The sequence below is a fragment of the Palaemon carinicauda genome, chromosome 38, assembly GCF_036898095.1.
Source record: "Palaemon carinicauda isolate YSFRI2023 chromosome 38, ASM3689809v2, whole genome shotgun sequence".
Taxonomy (NCBI): Eukaryota; Metazoa; Arthropoda; class Malacostraca; order Decapoda; family Palaemonidae; genus Palaemon; species Palaemon carinicauda.
The window spans coordinates 54,242,324-54,259,728 of NC_090762.1; the positions used below are offsets into that span (position 1 = coordinate 54,242,324).

The 17,405-nt window shown below is 46.4% G+C and overlaps 1 protein-coding gene across 2 annotated transcripts in view; it reads right to left on the minus strand.

Annotated features, from left to right (window-relative positions):
- The window catches only part of Taf7 (TATA-box binding protein associated factor 7), a 232,652-nt gene that overhangs the window by 137,561 nt on the left and 77,686 nt on the right, over window positions 1-17,405 (minus strand). For both annotated transcript variants that reach the window (XM_068362242.1, XM_068362241.1), the window contains exons 3-4: window positions 16,614-16,760; window positions 5,869-5,949 (exon numbers count right to left, since the gene is read on the minus strand). In XM_068362242.1, coding sequence (XP_068218343.1) covers window positions 5,869-5,949; window positions 16,614-16,760 — 228 coding nt within the window. The remainder of the gene's footprint in view (window positions 1-5,868; window positions 5,950-16,613; window positions 16,761-17,405) is intronic.

A 17,405-nucleotide genomic window follows, 5' to 3' on the forward strand; every position in this document is an offset into this window, starting at 1 on the left:
TGAACATCTGCCCCAGAAGGTGAAGTTCTAGCAGGAGTAGGAGACCGATCCCCAGAGAGGTCTCATGAAGCTGGAGCTGCAGGCTGTTTACGGTGAGGAGAGTCCGCTTCGGAAGAAGAAGATCCAAAAAGGCGCCTCTTAACACCCTTATACGGAGACGGGAGGTCCTTGCAACGCAGCGGACGGTGAGCCTTACGGCGAAGGCGGCCACGAGGAAGATCATCAGGACCATCAGTCCTCCGAAGGGGAGTCTCCGTCAAGGCACTCTCCTTAGAGGGAAGCTGGACAGCAGAAGAGCCCGTAGGACTCCCTTCCCCCTTCGAAGGACGTACAGAAGGGGGAGGAGAGCCATCAGCACCAACATCACCAACTGCACCTGCAGAGGATTGCCCCGCCCCGTCGGAGGCCTCTGCCACCACGACGTCGACGATAGACAGAGGGTCTACCTCTGCTATCACCGGCGACTGCTTAACGGCGGCCCCCAACTGGACAAGGTCAATCAGGGCAACAATGGAGGGCAAGCCCTTAAGCCCCAGGGAAGCCCAAAGCTGAAAATGATCATCATTAGACAGTGATTCATCAATAACCTCCCCCGGAGGAGGAGGGGGAACCGCCCCGCTATGGGAGGCGACGCCCTCTCCCCCCACCCAAGGTCGGGAAACAGAACTAGGGCCTGCGCTACCACTCGGCCGACTCTCCTTAGGAGCCGAACGAGGGGGAGCTTCAGAGGAGGTTTGGGCGGCAAAAGAAGTCCCGAGAACCTTCCTCCTTCAAGGCAACCCCGGAAGGAAAACGGTCTCTCTTGGACTTCTTCTTACGCCGGCGGCCAAACCTCTCCCACTGGGAGGCAGACCACTCCCTGCACTCACTACACATATTTTCCTGATCACACCGTCGGCCTCGACACTGCGGGCAAAGGGTGTGAGGATCCATGTCCGTGGCCGACATAAAGGTACCACAAGGGCGGCCGGCAATTCCAGGCCACGTACGCATAGCAATAATAAAGGTGGTCAACTTCTAACACACACACACTGTAAAGAAAAAGCAGAAAAAAGATAAAGGCTGTCAATGAGGACGATGGACAGACACGTCCGTTCATCGCCGGAGCCAAAAGTGAAGTGGAGCAAATCACCGGTGTGTGGGGGAGAGGGGTAGCAAGGTACCCTTCCCCTACCCCCCCCCCCCCCCCCCGCTAACTAGCGCGGGAGTAATTAACCCTCGTTAATAAACTATTGGCTCGTCATTTCAGCTACGCTAAAAGGTAAACCCAATGTAAATAGCGTGGTTTGTATTTCGGTTACGGAACAAATGTAAATTTGATTAAGTCTGTTCATGAGTATAAGAAGTGCAACGTTAATGTTAATGGAGCCTTATCAAATGAATTTCCAGTGAACAGCGGAGTACTCCAAGGGAATGTGTTATTACGTATGTTGTTTATCCTCCTCATGGATTTCGTAATGCATAGAACAATCGGAGATGGTGGAGAAGGATTGGACTGGATTGGTGATAGGAATTTAGCAGACTTGGAGTATGCTAATGATGCTGTCCTTATTAGCAGAACACCACAGGATTTCCAATGCTTGCTTACCAGAATGCATGAAATATCACACGAAGTTGGATTGAAGATAAATAAAAGACAGATGATGAGAAAGGAGTATGCAATGGTAGATGAAATATCATTGGAAGGAGAAAGGATTAATGAGGTAGAATCATTTAAGTATTTAAGAACTATGATCTCCAATACAGGGTCGTTAGGATTAGTTTAGTGAAAGATTGAAAAAAGCAAATAAGACAATGGCTAGGTTAAGTAAAATTTGGAAATCAAATCGACTGAAATTACTTACAAAAATCAGACTATATATCAGTTTAGTGAGAATGGTGTTACTTTATGGACATGAACTATGGTATGACAATGAAACAATCTCCAATAGATTTAGTAGATTTGAGAACAAACCCATCAGAAAGATATTGGGAGTTAAATGGCAGGACAGGATTAGAAATGAAACTATAAGGGAGATTACTCGAGTGGCATATGTGGATGAGGTCATGATGAGGGGTAGATGAAGATGGCTTGGGCATGCTCTTCGCACTCCACAAGAGAGCTTAGTTCACCAAATGTTTAGCTGGATTCCACAAGGGATTAGAAGAGTTGGAAGACCCAAGCCTACATGGCTGAGGATTATGAAGTGTGAAGTAGGAGATGATGAATTATTATTATTATTATTAATTGCTAGGCTACAACCCTAGTTGGAAAAGCAGAATGCTATAAGCCCTGGGGCTCCAACAGGGAAAATAGCCCAGTGAGGAAAGGAAACAAGGAAAAATAAAATATTTTAAGAATAGTAACATTGAAATAAATATCTCCTATATAAACTTTAACAAAACAAGAGGAAGAGAAATAAATTAGAATAGTGTGCCCGAGTGTACCCTCACGCAAGAGAACTCTAACCCAAGACTGTGAAAGACCAAGGTACAGTGGCTATGGCACTACCCAAGACTGGAGAACAATGGTTTAATTTTGGAGTGTCCCTCTCCTAGACGAGCTGCTTACAATAGCTAAAGAGTCCCTTCTACCTTTACCAAGAGGAAAGTGGCCACTGAACAATTACAGTGCAGTAACACCTTGGGAGAAAAAGAATTGTTTGGTATCTCAGTGTTGTCAGGTGTCTGAGGACAGAGGAGAATATATAAAGAATAGGCCAGACTATTCGGTGTGTGTGTGTATGTATGCAAAAGGAAAATGAACCATAACCAGAGAGAAGGATTCATTGTAGTACTGTCCAGATAGTCAAAGGACCCCATAACTTGCATGCGGTAGTATCTCAACGGGTGGCTGGTGCCCTGGCCAAACTACTTCCTAGGTAAAGATGACTGGTGAAATCTAACCGAAGCCCTTTGCGTCAATAGGCGTAAGAGGAAATTATATTATTATTATAATATTAATTATTATTGTTATTGTTATGATATTTATTATTAGAATTAATAGTATCATTATTATGTTAATATGTTTATTGGGTGGGTCCGATATTTACATAGTTACTTCTTTTTAGCACCCTGTTTATTATATACAGAAAGACCACTTTCTTCTTTACGTCCTCCATCACGAACAAACACCGACAGGCTAAGTACTGTATTATGTTCACTGATGAAAACGAACCACTCGGAAAACAACCACTAGTGTGAAGACATACTCTTAGACGTGCGGAAATCTTCTGCACAGTTTCAAACCGCTCGTGTGAAGCGGGCCTTAGGTAGATATGATGGTGTTACTGCTCAGGCTATTATTATTATTATTATTATTATTATTATTATTACTAGCTTAGCTTCAACCCCAGTTGGAAAAGGAGGATACTGTAAGCCAAATGACTCCAACCGGGAAAAATAGCCCTTTGATGAAAAGAAATAAGGAAATAATGAACAATTAAAACAAAATATTTTAAGAATAGTAACAACATTAAAATACTGTAGACCTTTGATAAATAAACTATGAAGAGAGACTTAAAACAGCCTATTCAATATAAAAACATTTACTGTTCTGCTTGATCTTTTGAAGTTCCACCGATTCAAATACCTGTTTAGGAAGATCATTCCACAACCTGGTCACAACTGGAATAAAATTTCTAGAATACCCATGCTCATTCTACAACCACCCCAGGGGGTTGGCGAGTAGCCTAATGTCATTCTCTTGGAAGAGAATGAAAAAGGCTGTGCTGGATTTGAAGAACAGCCATTTCTCCCTCATAAGAAGTTGAAACCATGAGGCACAGGTCCCAAAGGACCTAGCCTCAATTGCACTCAAAGGCATGATGTCAGCAACTACCCCAAAGAGTTAAAGCTCATGAGGTAGTAGGTTGGCCAAAGCACCAGCCGCCCGTTGAAATACTACCGCCAGAGAGTTATGGGGTCCTTTGACTGGCCAGACAGTACTACGTTGGATCCTTCTCTTTGGCTACGGTTCTTTCTCTTAGTCTGGCCTATTCTTAACAGATTCTCCTCTGTCCTCACACACCTGACAACACTGAGGTTACTAAACAATTCTTCTTCGCTCAAGGGGTTAACTACTGCACTGTATTTGTTCTGTGGCTACTTTCCTCTTAGTAAGGGTAGAAGAGACTCTTTAGCTATGGTAAGCAGCTCTTCTAGGAGAAGGACACTCCAAAATCAAACCATTGTTCTCTAGTCTTGGGTAGTGCCATAGCCTCTGTACCATGGTCTTCCACTGTCTTGGGTTAGAGTTCTCTTGCTTGAGGGTACAATCAGGCACACTATTCTATTTAATTTCTCTTCCTCTTGTTTTGTTAAAGTTTTCATAGTTTATATAGGAAATATTTATTTTAATGTTACTCTTCCTAAAATATTTTATTTTTTCTTCTTTCCTTTCCTTACTGGGCTATTTTCCCTGTTGGGGCCCCTGGGCTTATAGCATTTTGCTTTTCCAGCTAGGGTTGTAGCTTAGCAAATAATAATAATAATAATAATGTCAGCAACTACCCCAAAGAGTTAAAGCTCATGATGTCAGCAACTACCCCAAAGAGTTAAAGCTCATGATGTCAGCAACTACCCCAAAGAGTTAAAGCTCATAATGTCAGCAACTACCCCAAAGAGTTAAAGCTCATGATGTCAGCAACTACCCCAAAGAGTTAAAGCTCATGATGTCAGCAACTACCCCAAAGAGTTAAAGCTCATGAGACTCGTCAATGGGAGAGATGGCGGCAGCAAGTGGTCGGCAGTCATCATCACTCCAATGGGAAGTTGCGAACGAGATTTGTTTTGTAACCTGAGGGTAAGGCGGCGATGAGCAGGAACTGCAAGCTCCGAAGGGCAAGAGCGGGGCAAGGACATATCCAACTCCTGCTGAAGGAATCCACGAGAGGAAAACCACACAGGGAAAGGCAGTCTCTCCCACAAGCAGGAAGGCGACCGACCCCTGTTGCCGCTGTCGGCAATCCTCCCCCCAAGTAGGAAGATTGCTGGACAGTGGCTGGTAAGGGAAAGTTGTACAACACCTGGAGGCAGACATCCGGACAGCGCTGCTTCTCATCAACGAGCTGAGATCAAGTTGAAGTTCAACATCGAGTGCTGTCTATGCAATGTAGTGGAAGCTAGTTTCTGGGTTCACCCCGAAGGGATCACCCCGACTGGAAACCCCCAAATGGAATCAGTCAGCCACTGCTTTCGTTCCTATGCCAAGGCTTCAGGAACAAAAGGGACCAGAGGTAGAGTGCTGCAGTAAACTGTAACACTCGTGAAGGAAGGTAGGAGTTAACACTTAGACTTCCCTCGGAGGTGGGCGCCATTGCTTCACTAAGGGAAGTAATGATGTTCACACAAAAGGGAAGTCAGGGTAACCATCTGAAAGAAAAATTTAGGCCAGTGGCTTTACCGAGCCAAAATAAAAAGTGACGATTATTTATTAATGCTGGTGTGAGTGGGGTGGTGAGTCTACCCCCACTACACCTCGCAAAATCTTAACGGCTGGTTCCAACTAGCACCAAAATAGTACTCCTATGTAAAAAGAGTAAGGTTTGTCTATAGTCCCAGAACAAAAGCCATTTCTGCATTAGTTCTGTGAAACTACATAGGGCTAAGTCATGTTATTCAGATCTAGGTAGTTGCTGATTGATACCCCACAACTTATGACAAAAGTCACAAACACATCAACTTAAGTGCAAGCTTTTCTATCATTCGAGACCTTTGTTTTGTAGACAAAATAACAATATCTACAGGTATTTTTCTTGACAACTCTGAGCACTCAAAATTCATTAGTGCTAAATATTTCATATAATTTAGCACTATTTGTGGGAGACTTGATAAAAATATAGCTGTCTAACCAGTTTTATATTACCGAGATTCTCAAACAATTCTTACCTGGCAAACATCAGCAGTTTTATAAAAACTCTTCCCATCAATGGTTTTCCATGTTTCCATAATGGTAGGCAAATCAACAAGCTGAAATTGACCAAAAATAAAAAAAAAATTAAAATGAATCTCATAAGTCAGCCATTAAAACAACCTGAAAGTGAACAAATATTTAATACACTGTACTTGAAAAAAGTCTTATAAGTTAGTAGAGTAATCAAGACAATTATGATATGGACACTGAAATGACTACCTAAGTTTTAGTGTTCACACAAACTAAAATTTTTATAACTTCCAAAAATGTTTTCTATCTTCAGCTAACCAAATTCTATTACACATCATTTACAAAACCATTTGCTACAGGGCAGTTCAGTCTTTCTAAAGACTAAAGTAGCACATGAAAGACCATGAAGAATGAAGCGCACACATACCATCTACCAGGAAATATCTAGTACAAGAATGCCAAGTACATAACTGGTGACATATCTAACAGTCTTAAAAGGAACAAGCCTTACAAAAGTACTGTAAATTTGAGTACTACTGGTATTAAACACATGCTAACAAAATTTTCAGGCTTAAAAGTTTGTGCTTGCAAATAAATATTTCTATCTCAAAGTCCAGTCCACATACAACAAAATGGTACTGAAGAAGTAGTTCCTTTAATGTTATGGTCACACTAATCTGAAAAGGGGTTTTACTAAGCACTGTTACATCAAGAAGGGGATAAATCCTACAATATTCTTTAAACCTCCCCAGATTGTATACTGGTTTCTTACATCATCTACTTTTCATCTATTCCCAATGATATCCTCCCACCTAGCCATTCAACTTCTTTAGCTTTAGGCTGCTTAATAACGAATCAGTCAACTTGATAAAAATTTTCACAGGATGTCAAATGCTGACACTCACTCAACAAATATGAAGTAACGACAATAAAATAATGGATGAAAATCACGGGGTGGAAAAGTTTTTAAGACAAAATCTAAAGCAAAAGATTATTATTATTATTATTATTATTATTATTATTAGCCAAGCTACAACTCTAGTTGGAAAAGCAAGATGCTATAAGCCCAGGGGCTCCAATAAGGAAAAATAGCCCAGTGAGGTAAGGAAATAAGGAAATAAATGATGAGAACAAATTAACAATAAATCATTCTAAAAACAGTAACAACGTCAAAACAGATATGTCATATATGAACTATTAACGTCAAAACAGGTATGTCATATATAAACTATAAAAAGACTCACGTCAGTCTGGTCAACATAAAAACATTTGCTCCAACTTTGAACTTTTGAAGTTCTACTGATTCAACTACCCGATTAGGAAGATCATTCCACAATTTGGTAACACCTGGAATAAAACTTCTAGAAGACAATGTAGTACTGAGCCTCATGATGGAAAAGGCCTGGCTATTGGAATTAACTGCTTGCCTAGTATTACAAACAGGATAGAATTGTCCAGGGAGATCTGAATGTAAAGGATGGTCAGAGTTATGAAAAACTTATACAACATGCATAATGATCTAATTAAATGATGGTGCCAAAGATTAATTTCTAGATCAGGAATAAGAAATTTAATAAACCATAAGTTTCTGTCCAAAAAATTAAGATGAGAATCAGCAGCTGAACACCAGACAGGAAAACAATACTCAAAACAAGGTAAAATGAAGGAATTAAAACACTTCTTCAAAATAGATTGATCACCGCAAATCTTGCAAGACTTTCTCAATAAGTCAATTTTTTATGCAATTGAAGAAGACACACACTTAATGTGTTTCTCAAAAGTAAATTTGCTTTTGAGAATCACACATAAAATTTTAAAAGTCATACAAATTTAAAGAAACATTATCAATACTGAGATCCGGATGTTGAGGAGCCACCGTCCTTGACCTACTTTCAATCATACTTTGAGTTTTGTTAGGATTCAACTTCATACCCCATAATTTGCACCATGCACTAATTTTAGCTAAATCTCTATTAAGGGATTCACCAACCCTAGATCTACATTCAGGGGATAGAATTGATGCAAAGAGAGTAGCATCATCTGTATATGCAACCACCTTGTTTTCTAGGCCAAACCACATGTCATGTGTATATAGAATGAAAAGTAATGGGCCAAGAATGCTACCCTGTGGAACACCGGATATCACATTCCTAAACTCACAATGGTGCCCATCAACAACAAATCTTTGAGATCTATTACTTAAAAACTCAATAATAATGCTAAGAAACGATCCACCCACTCCCAACTGTTTGAGTTTGAAAACAAGGGCTTCATGATTAACAAGGTCAGAGGCAGCACTAAAATCAAGCCAATCATACAAACTTCCTGACCACAATCAAGGGATTTCTGTACAGCATTGGAGATTGTAAGAAGGGCATCATATGCTCCCAGGCCTTTACGAAAACTAAATTGCAAACTAGGGAATAGATGATTACCTTCAGCAAACCTATTTAAGACGTTTTGCCAGAAGACGTTCAAAAACTTTAGATAATATGACAAATTCATAGATAATTTGTATTTTTCCTAACCATACAAACCTTAGATATTTAAATAGGGTATTACTTTTGGCGTAGCTGAATGACGAGCCATTAGATTTTTAACGAGGGTTTACTAGCGAGGGGGTAGGGGAGGAGTAGCTTGGCTACCCCTCCCCCCTCACACACCGGTGAACTAGTTCAATTTGCTTAGAGGTAGGACTTATCCCGGGGGACAGGGCTGGCGGGCAAGTTTGATTAAATAGCTAAGGTTTGTATGGTTAGGAAAAATAAGAATTATCTACGAATTTGTCATTTGTTCCGTAACCGAAATACAAACCACGCTATTTAAATAGGGTGACTTAACCCTTAAGAACAGTGGTAAGTCCCAGCCGTACTGACTTTGGCTTTTTGCCAGGGGACTCAGTATCTGAGTAAGTAGAACTCAAGATAAGGAGTCCCTGCACCTCGCAAGTACCTTGCTCTGCAAGGATCGCGGCCTACGTAAGCTTGTGAGTGAAGAAATGAAGTGTGACTCGTCCTAGGAAGTTGATCTGGAGTCCTTTAGCTAGAATTCTAGGTTAGGACGTTCCCAATACCACCTCGTCAGGGTATGGGGGATGCGACAGTATTATCTTAATACTAGGAAAACAAGGAAGCATGGTTTACCTGCAGTGGTTTGAGGTCAGCTGTGCAGAGAACCCAGGATGCTGCTTTCCCCAAGAGAGGAGAGGATGAAGAAAAAAATAAGGGCCAGGCATACCTTTTCGTTCATGCAGACTAAAACCGGGTAACAATGCCCTCAACCTTCTGCTACTTGTCCATTAATGAGCCTCAGGTTTAGACCAGCTGTTGTGCAGCCACCACAGGACCGATAGAGAATGTATCGAGCCTCCTGTGGGTCACGTCTTGCAGGTAGTGGGGTGTGAAGGTAATTTGACGCTTCACTGAGTAGTTTCTCTTGAACGCCAGGGACGTAGCGATGCCTCTGACATCATGTGCTCTAGGGCGACGTGAGAGAGGAGGGTCAGGATTCAGGGAATGCACTCGAGGACGAACTGCAGCTGCTCTTTTAAGATAGAGCCTCAGACTTCTTACTGGGCACAGTAGGAGATGGTCTGGGTCATCTCTTACAGAACGGAGACTCGAAATCCGGAAGGAGTCGAACCGGGGGTCCAGCACTCCTGGATTTTGAGTCTTAGCTACAAACTCAGGGACGAACCTGAACGTTACCTCCCCCCATCCCCTTAAAGGCGATGTCATACGAGAGACCATGAAGTTCGCCGACTCGCTTGGCCGAGGCCAAAGCAAGTAGGAACACCATCTTCCAAGTCAGGTGGCGATCAGAAGCCTGGCGTAATGGTTCGAACGGAGGTCTCTTAAGAGCCCTGAGGACTCGAACCACATTCCATGTAGGAGGTCTCACTTCCGACAGAGGGCAGGTAAGTTCATAACTTGGTATGAGTAGGGAAAGTTCTAGCGAGGAGGAAATGTCCATTCCTTTTAGCCTGAAGGCAAGACTTTAGGCTGAGCGATAGCCTTTTACTGCCGAGACTGAAAGGCGCATTTCTTCCCGCAAATACTGTACACAAGAAACTCCGCTATTGCTGGAATAGTGGCATCGAGAGGAGAGATACCCCTTCCACGACACCAACCACAGAAGGCTCGCCACTTCGCCTGGTAGACTCCTGCGGATGACTTTCGCGGGTGTCAAGACATCCTTTCCGCAACTTGTTGCGAAAAGCCTCTGTCTGTGAGGAGATGCTGGATAGTCTCCAGGCGTGAAGCCGTAGCGATGCTACGGCTTTGTGGAAGATGTTGGCGTGTGGTTGCTTGAGTAGCTCATGTCGAGGAGGGAGTTCTCTCGGGAGTTCCGTCAGGAGCTGCAGAAGGTCCGGGAACCACTCTGCGTGATGCCATAGCGGAGCTATTAGGGTCATTGACAGGTTGACCGATATTCTGGTCTTGTTGAGCACCCTCCTCATCAGACAGAACTGGGGAAAGGCGTAAACGTCGATGTTGTCCTACCGTTGTTGGAAGGCATCCTGCCAGAGTGCCTTGGGGTCCGGGACTGGGGAGCATTACAGCGGGAGCTTGAAATTCAAGGCTGTCGCAAACAGATCCATTGTCGGGAACCCCACAAAGTCAGGACTTTGTTGGCTACTAGAGGATCCAAAGACCACTCGGTACTCACTATCTGGGATGCTTTGCTCAGACTGTCGGCGAGCACATTCCTCTTGCCAGGAATAAAGCGAGCCAATAGTGGAATCGAGTGGACTTCGGCATCTCAGTATCTCTACTGCAAGATGAGATAGCTGTTGTGAAAAGGTACCTCCCTGCTTGTTGATGTAAGCCACTATCGTGGTGTTGTCGCTCATCACCACCACGGAGTGACCCGCCAGGTACTGTCGGAACTGTTGAAGAGCCAGATAGACGGCCTTCATCTCTAGCAGGTTTATGTGGAGGTACTTTTCTGATTCTGCCAATAGGCCTGGGGTCCTGTGGTTCAGAACGTGGGCCCCCCACCCTTTCCTTGAGGCGTCCGAGAACAGCATCAAATCCAGGAGGAGGACGAGAAGAGCCACTCCCTTTCGGAGGTTTTCGTCTGTCACCCACCATTGAAGGTCCGTCCGTTCCGCAGGACCCATAGGGACCAGAATGTCTGGGGAATCGTGAACTTGATTCCACCGAGACTTGAGCCGCTATTGCAGGGATCTCATCCAGAGGCGCCCATTTGGAACTAGACGGGCCATTGAGGAAAGGTGACCGAGGAGACGTAACCACGATTGGGCTGGGAGTTCTTCTCGTCTGAGGAAAGGATCTGCGACCCTCCTCAGCCTTGCTATCCTGTCGTCTGATGGAAAGGCTTTGTGGAGATTGGTGTCCAAGATCATGCCTAGATATACCAGTCGTTGAGATGGAAGCAGAGAAGACTTCTCGAGATTTACCATGATCCCTAGATCTTGGCAAAGTCCCAGAAGCTTGTCTCGGTGTCGAAGAAGGGTCGACTCCGAATCTGCTAGAATCAGCCAGTCGTCCAGATAACGGAGTAGACAAATGCCGATCCTGTGTGCCCACGAAGAGATCAGGGTGAACACTCTGGTGAAAACCTGAGGTGCTGTGGAGAGACCGAAACACAGCACCTTGAACTGGTAGATCTTGTTATCTAGGCTGAATCTTAAGTACTTCCTTGAAGACGGATAGATTGGGATCTGGAAGTACGCGTCCTTCAGATCCAGTGTACACATGAAGTTTTATGGTGTCACTGCAAGTCTGACCGTGTCTGCTGTCTCCATGCTGAACGGAGTTTGTTTGACAAACCTGTTCAGAGCTGAGAGGTCGATGACTGGTCTCCAGCCTCCAGACGCCTTCTTTACAAGAAAGAGTCGACTGAAGAAGCTTGGGGACCCGTCGACGACCTCTTGGAGAGCATCCTTCTTTAGCATGGTCTCGACTTCTGCCCGTAGGCTAGCCCCTTTGCCGATCCCATGGCATAGGAGCTCAACGACACTGGATTCGTTGTCAGGGGAGGAAGAGATGTTGACTGATTACAGAAACCATCCAGGAATCGGCCCCGAGTTGCTGCCACCTGATTGCGCAACTTTGTAGGCATCACCCCACTGGTGGACATGCAGGGGGATTGCCAATCCTAGTGTTTGCGGCCTCGGCCGCTCCCCCTAAGATTCTTGCCTCCCCAGGAGGCTTCTTGCCTCTCTTGTCTTTGACAGGAAAGGGCTGCTGTTTGGACACAGTTGTCTTCGCTGCCGCTGCCGGTTTCGTCGTCTTGGACTGGCGAGGTTGTTGTTGAGGTGCTGGAGGTTTGTAGGGCTTCGATGTGAGAGCCCTTTGGAGGAGAGAATCCTGATTGGATTTCCTCCACCTCTCAGCTACCTGTTCCACATCCTTGGGCTCAAACAGGCTCTTTCCCATAAGGGAAGAGTGTCTGAGCTTGCTGACTTCGACGGTTGAGACCTTCGAATGGAACCTCTCTACCACTGCATCAAGTCGTTTCAAGATCAAATTGGCCCACAAGTTCGAGACTTGGTGGGCCAGAAACTCAATGGTGCGGGTGCCCGAGAGGAGGAGGGTCTCCAGGGCCTTCCTAGTGCTTTCCTTGGAGAGATCCTCGTATCACAAAAGGATGCCCAGAGACCCCAACCAGACATCCAGCCACGAAGTAGCCTGCATGGCACACTTCCCAACCTTCTCCTGGTTTAGGATCTCTGTCGCCGAGAAAGTCACTTGCCTGCTAGAGAGTCTATCAAGAGGAACTCCTTTGGTAAGCTCTTCCACAGAGTGGTGCAACGGAAGAGCTAAACAAGACTCCTCCATGATCTCAAAATATCTCCTCTGGTGGACACGAGGAGGCGGGAGGAGCTTGTTGCCAGCAGTGGAACGGCTGGAGGAGGCGAGCTCGGAGAGCTGGCCCTTAACCTTATCCCTGGCACTCTTAACCCCTTGGGACCAGGGCAGAGCCGCACTGGCCTTAGTGGGTTTCTGAATGCCAAAGACTTGGTCCAGGACCGTGTCCTTGCCCTCACAAGGATTAATCTCAGGGTCCGGAAACTTGTTGAGATTCCTCATCAGAGTCAAGACCTGCCAGAAGGCATGCTCTGACTCTTGCTGCTCTACCCCTGGAGAACTGGCAGCGAAGTCTCCCGTCCCCAAAGGCTCTTCTTAGGGGGATACGTGGACATTCTCCGTGGGTCTCGTTGGCTCTGGTCGAATCCTGGAAGAAGACTTCGGGATGGTCTTCGAGTCCTTCGGTTCCCTCCTAGGAGGGATACGGGACTACAGCAACGAAGTCTGAGGGCTCTTCACTGCCCCAACACAGGACGATTCTCCTGCTCGAGGTGGGGTTGCTCCCATTGGTGCGGTGGGAGAAGGTCTCACCTCGGAAGACTCCCCTGAGGACGGAAAATCCTCGTCCACAGGGGATGGAGAAAACCTCTGGGGGGGGGGGGGGAAGGAGCCTTCCTGACAGACTTCTTAGGAGCCAGCTTGACCCGGGAAGAAGTCACCACAACCTACACTCCTCTCTTCCTCTTCAGTGGGGTCAGAGCTGCCCTTGGTTTGGGGCCCAAATCAGAGAAGGCAGGCTTAACAGCCTGGACGACAGCTCTGATAACGGACTCAAACCATGGCTGCTTACTCATAGACGCTGTGTCAGAGACTCCCTCTGCAGGGAAGGGAATCGGGCGATCCTTTGGAGTAGAGACTACAACATGGCCTGCCTGGAAAGAAAGGGAAGAAGATGGGTGCCTGGATCTATCTGAAGATCTCCCCTCCTGCAAGCGTGCTGGTTTGCGCTTGCGGGGGAGAGCGTGAAGACGACCTAGCGGCTCTCGTTCCTGACGACTTGTTCGGTAGCTCGCGTTGCGAAACCCGGTGGGAATTGCGATTGGGCTCGCGCGTTCGCGCACGTGTGCGTGTACGCGGAGATGAAGGGGCGGGAGCGTGTGCGAGGGAGCGCGCGGGCGCGGGAGCGCGGGCGAGGGAGCGCGTGGGCGAGGGAGCGCGCGGGCGAGGGAGCGCGTGGGCGCGCGGGCGAGGGAGCGAATGGGCGCGCGGGCGAGGGAGCACGTGGGCGTGCGAGCAAATGCTGGCGAGCAGGAGAATGATGGTGCGCAGGCGAGCGATGGCGCAAAGGAGAGCGATGGCAAGCAGGTGTGCGACTGCGCACAGGTGACAGTGCGCGTGGGCACGTAGGTGATCTACGGCGAGCAGGCTCGTGGGCGCGGGTGCGTGCTGGGGAGTGATGGCGTGCAGGTGCGCGGTCTGGTGAAGACAGAGGGCGCGCAGAAGGACCAGCAACCGTGGAAGCGCGAGGAGGAGACTGCTCGTGGGCGTGTGGGCACGTGGGCGCGCAGGATCTCGGAAGCCTCTGGAAGGGCGCACGGTAGGGACTGGAACCTGTGCGCGCGATGGTGCGCAGGCGAGGGATGACAGGTGGGCGAGTTCCGAGGGCACGCAGGAGATCGCTGGCGAGAAAGCGAAGGACGACTCTTCTTTCCTGTGCTCAGATCCGGAGATCGAGGGCGCGCAGGCGAGCGATGGCGCACAGGTGCGCGTTGGCGCGCAGGCGAGCGATGGCGCACAGGTGCGCGTTGGCGAGCAAGTGAAGAGCGCTGGCGAGCTGGAAATTGTGGGCGCGCAGGAGATCGTGGGCATGCGTGGCGAGTAACAGGATCAGGGCGTGCAGCTGTGCGCTGGCAAGTAGGAGATCGCTGGCGCGCAGGTGAGCGCTGACGAGCAGGAGATCGGTGAGAGCGCTGGCGCGTCGACTCTGCAGCAGGAGTTCGCTGGCGCATTGTTCCTGACATAGGATGTCTCTGGGTCGTTGTTTCAGGAACATCAGGAACAGGCGAGCGCTTGCGCGCGAGCGCGCAGGGATACCTGGCACTTAAGGGACTTGCCCACATTGTGAGCAAGCCCCTTTTGCCCTGAAGGGGCCGGTGCCCGTTGGAAAACGGGGTGCGTGGGCGCCCACAGCGCGTTAGCTGCCCGGAACGAAGAAGGAAGGTCAGCAGATCTGGCAGGCGGAGGAGATCGCAAACGATCTGCAGAGAGGTCCCGTGATGCAGCTGCAACGGTCAAAGCACGGTGAGGAGGATCCTCTGCGGGGGACTGTGAAGGCGAGGAGCCGAAAAGGCGCCTCCTAACTCCCTTGTGGGGAGAAGGAAGGCCTCTACGGTGAAGAGGAAGACGAGCCTTGCGTCGGATACGTCCTCTGGGGGCATCAGGAACACCATCGTCAGTCCTCCGAAGAGGAGTCTCTGTTAGTGAACTCCCCCGAGGGGCAGAATCACCTGCAGGAGAGACCGTTGGACTTGACCCCTCCCTCCAAGGATGTTCGGAGGGGGGAACCAAGCCTTCAGCAACATCAGCACCCAAGGCAGAGGTTTGACCCAACTCGCCGGAAGCCTCTCCCACAACAACGTCGACGATAGACAGAGGGTCAACCTCCGCTATCACCGGCGACTCTTTGACAGCTGCTCCCAACTGGATAAGGTCAAACAGGGCTTCCCTGGAGGGCGAACCCTTAAGACCCAAGGAAGCTGCAATAAATCATTAGCAACATTCATAGATAAATCCTCCCCCGGAGGAGGAGGAGGAGCTGCCTTGCCATGGGAGGCAACTCCCTCTCCCAAACCCCGAGGTCGGTCAACAAAAGTACGGCCTATGCTACCACTCGACGGCCTCTCGGGAGAGACCGATCCAGTGGGAGCTTTGGAGGAGGTTCGGGCAACGAAAGAAGAGTCCTTGGAGATTTCCCTTTTCAAAGAGATCCTTGAAGGAGAAAGATCCCGCTTGGACTTCTTCTTTCGGTGCCGGGAAAACCTCTCCCACTGGGAGGTAGACCACTCCCTGCACTCACAACAAACTTCATCCTTATCACACCGTTGGCCCCTGCAGAACAGACACAAGGTGTGAGGGTCCGTCTCGACCGCCGACATATTTGTCCCACAAGGGCGGTCTGGTGACCCGGGGCACTTCCGCATGATCAAGAGAGAGGCTAACTTCCAAACACACAACTGAAAGAAAAAGCAAAAAAGATTAAGGCTGTCAATACGCGAGGGTGAGAGCAGACACTGCTGTTCATCACCCGAGCCAAAAGCAAAGTGAACTAGTTCACCGGTGTGTGAGGGGGGAGGGGTAGCTAGCTACTCCTCCCCTACCCCCTCGCTAGTTAGCGAAGGGGTAGTAAACCCTCGTTAAAAATTTAATGGCTCGTCATTTCAGCTACGCTGAAAGTAATACCCTATTTAAATAGCGTGGTTTGTATTTTGGTTACGGAACAAATGGGAGTTTTGGAAATTGGGTGGTAATCAGTGGGACTTGAGCTACCACAAACACATTTACATAAAGGAGTAACATTACCAATTCTCCAACAAGTGTTAAAAGCTCCTCTTCTTGCTAACTTGTGCAAAATAACAGATAACTTTGGAGCTAAGAAATCTGCAGTCTTTATGAAAAAAAAAAAGGAAAAATACCATTTGGGTCTACATTACAAACAAAAATTTATCCACAAAAATTATATGCGCTGTCTGAGGTTGTAGAAAATGAAATGAAAAGTCAATACAGTGGCAGCTGGAAAATGATACTGTTTACCAGCAAATGTTTGTATCTACAATGAAGGGTTTTACATATGTCAAATACAAATTCTATTTTCTTTTTATTTCAACTAAGACTTTTCATTGAAAGCCTGAACAGCTCATGACTTCCATGAAGTTTAATTGAAATAAAATATAAGTAAATAAATATCTTCTACTTACTCTTGACTTATACATGATAGTATCAAATGTAATGATTCCATTTCGCATATCATCCTTATCATTAGTAAAATCCAATTGAATCGAAAGGCGATCTTTGATATTCGCCTGTCCTTGTCGGATGGTCTCCCTCAATAGTTCTGCCTGAACCTGAAATATTGAAACCAAAATGTGAACACTCATAAAAAAAAAATGCTCCCAAATGTATAATAAAACATCATAATATTCTAACCTCTTCCCTTTCTCATTTATTTTGAATTATGAAACAAAATAAAGACTTTTTTATACTTGGTTATTAAAGTTCCCAAGCTGTGTTGAAACTCTTCTGAAGACACAATTACTTGATAAAAATCCCCATTATCAGCATTTTAAATCAGATTTTCCATTTTTTAGAGTTGGGCATAAAATTACTCTCTCCACTTACAGCTGGTAATTTCAACCTGAATTTCTACTTTGTAATTTCTCTATGATTTCTAGATGTTTTACTGTTTTCTATTCTGCTGTTTAGTGATTTATTAAGGCTACTCCCTAATTATTCAAAGGCATAAAAAAACCTCACCATTAGCAGTTCTTAGATTCTTGTCAGAGATTTGGCTTAAACAAAACCAAAGGTTGATGTTACAATGATTGTTTTACTCCACGTAAAAACAATGGGAAAAATAGGTAAAAACTTTTATTGTACTGTACAATTCTCTATTCAGAACTGTCTTAGTAACAGTTCTCCTTGAGCAGCCCATACTCCTTAGGGTCAAGGAGTTGAACCATAACCCCAAACACTGGCTAGATGTTACCCCA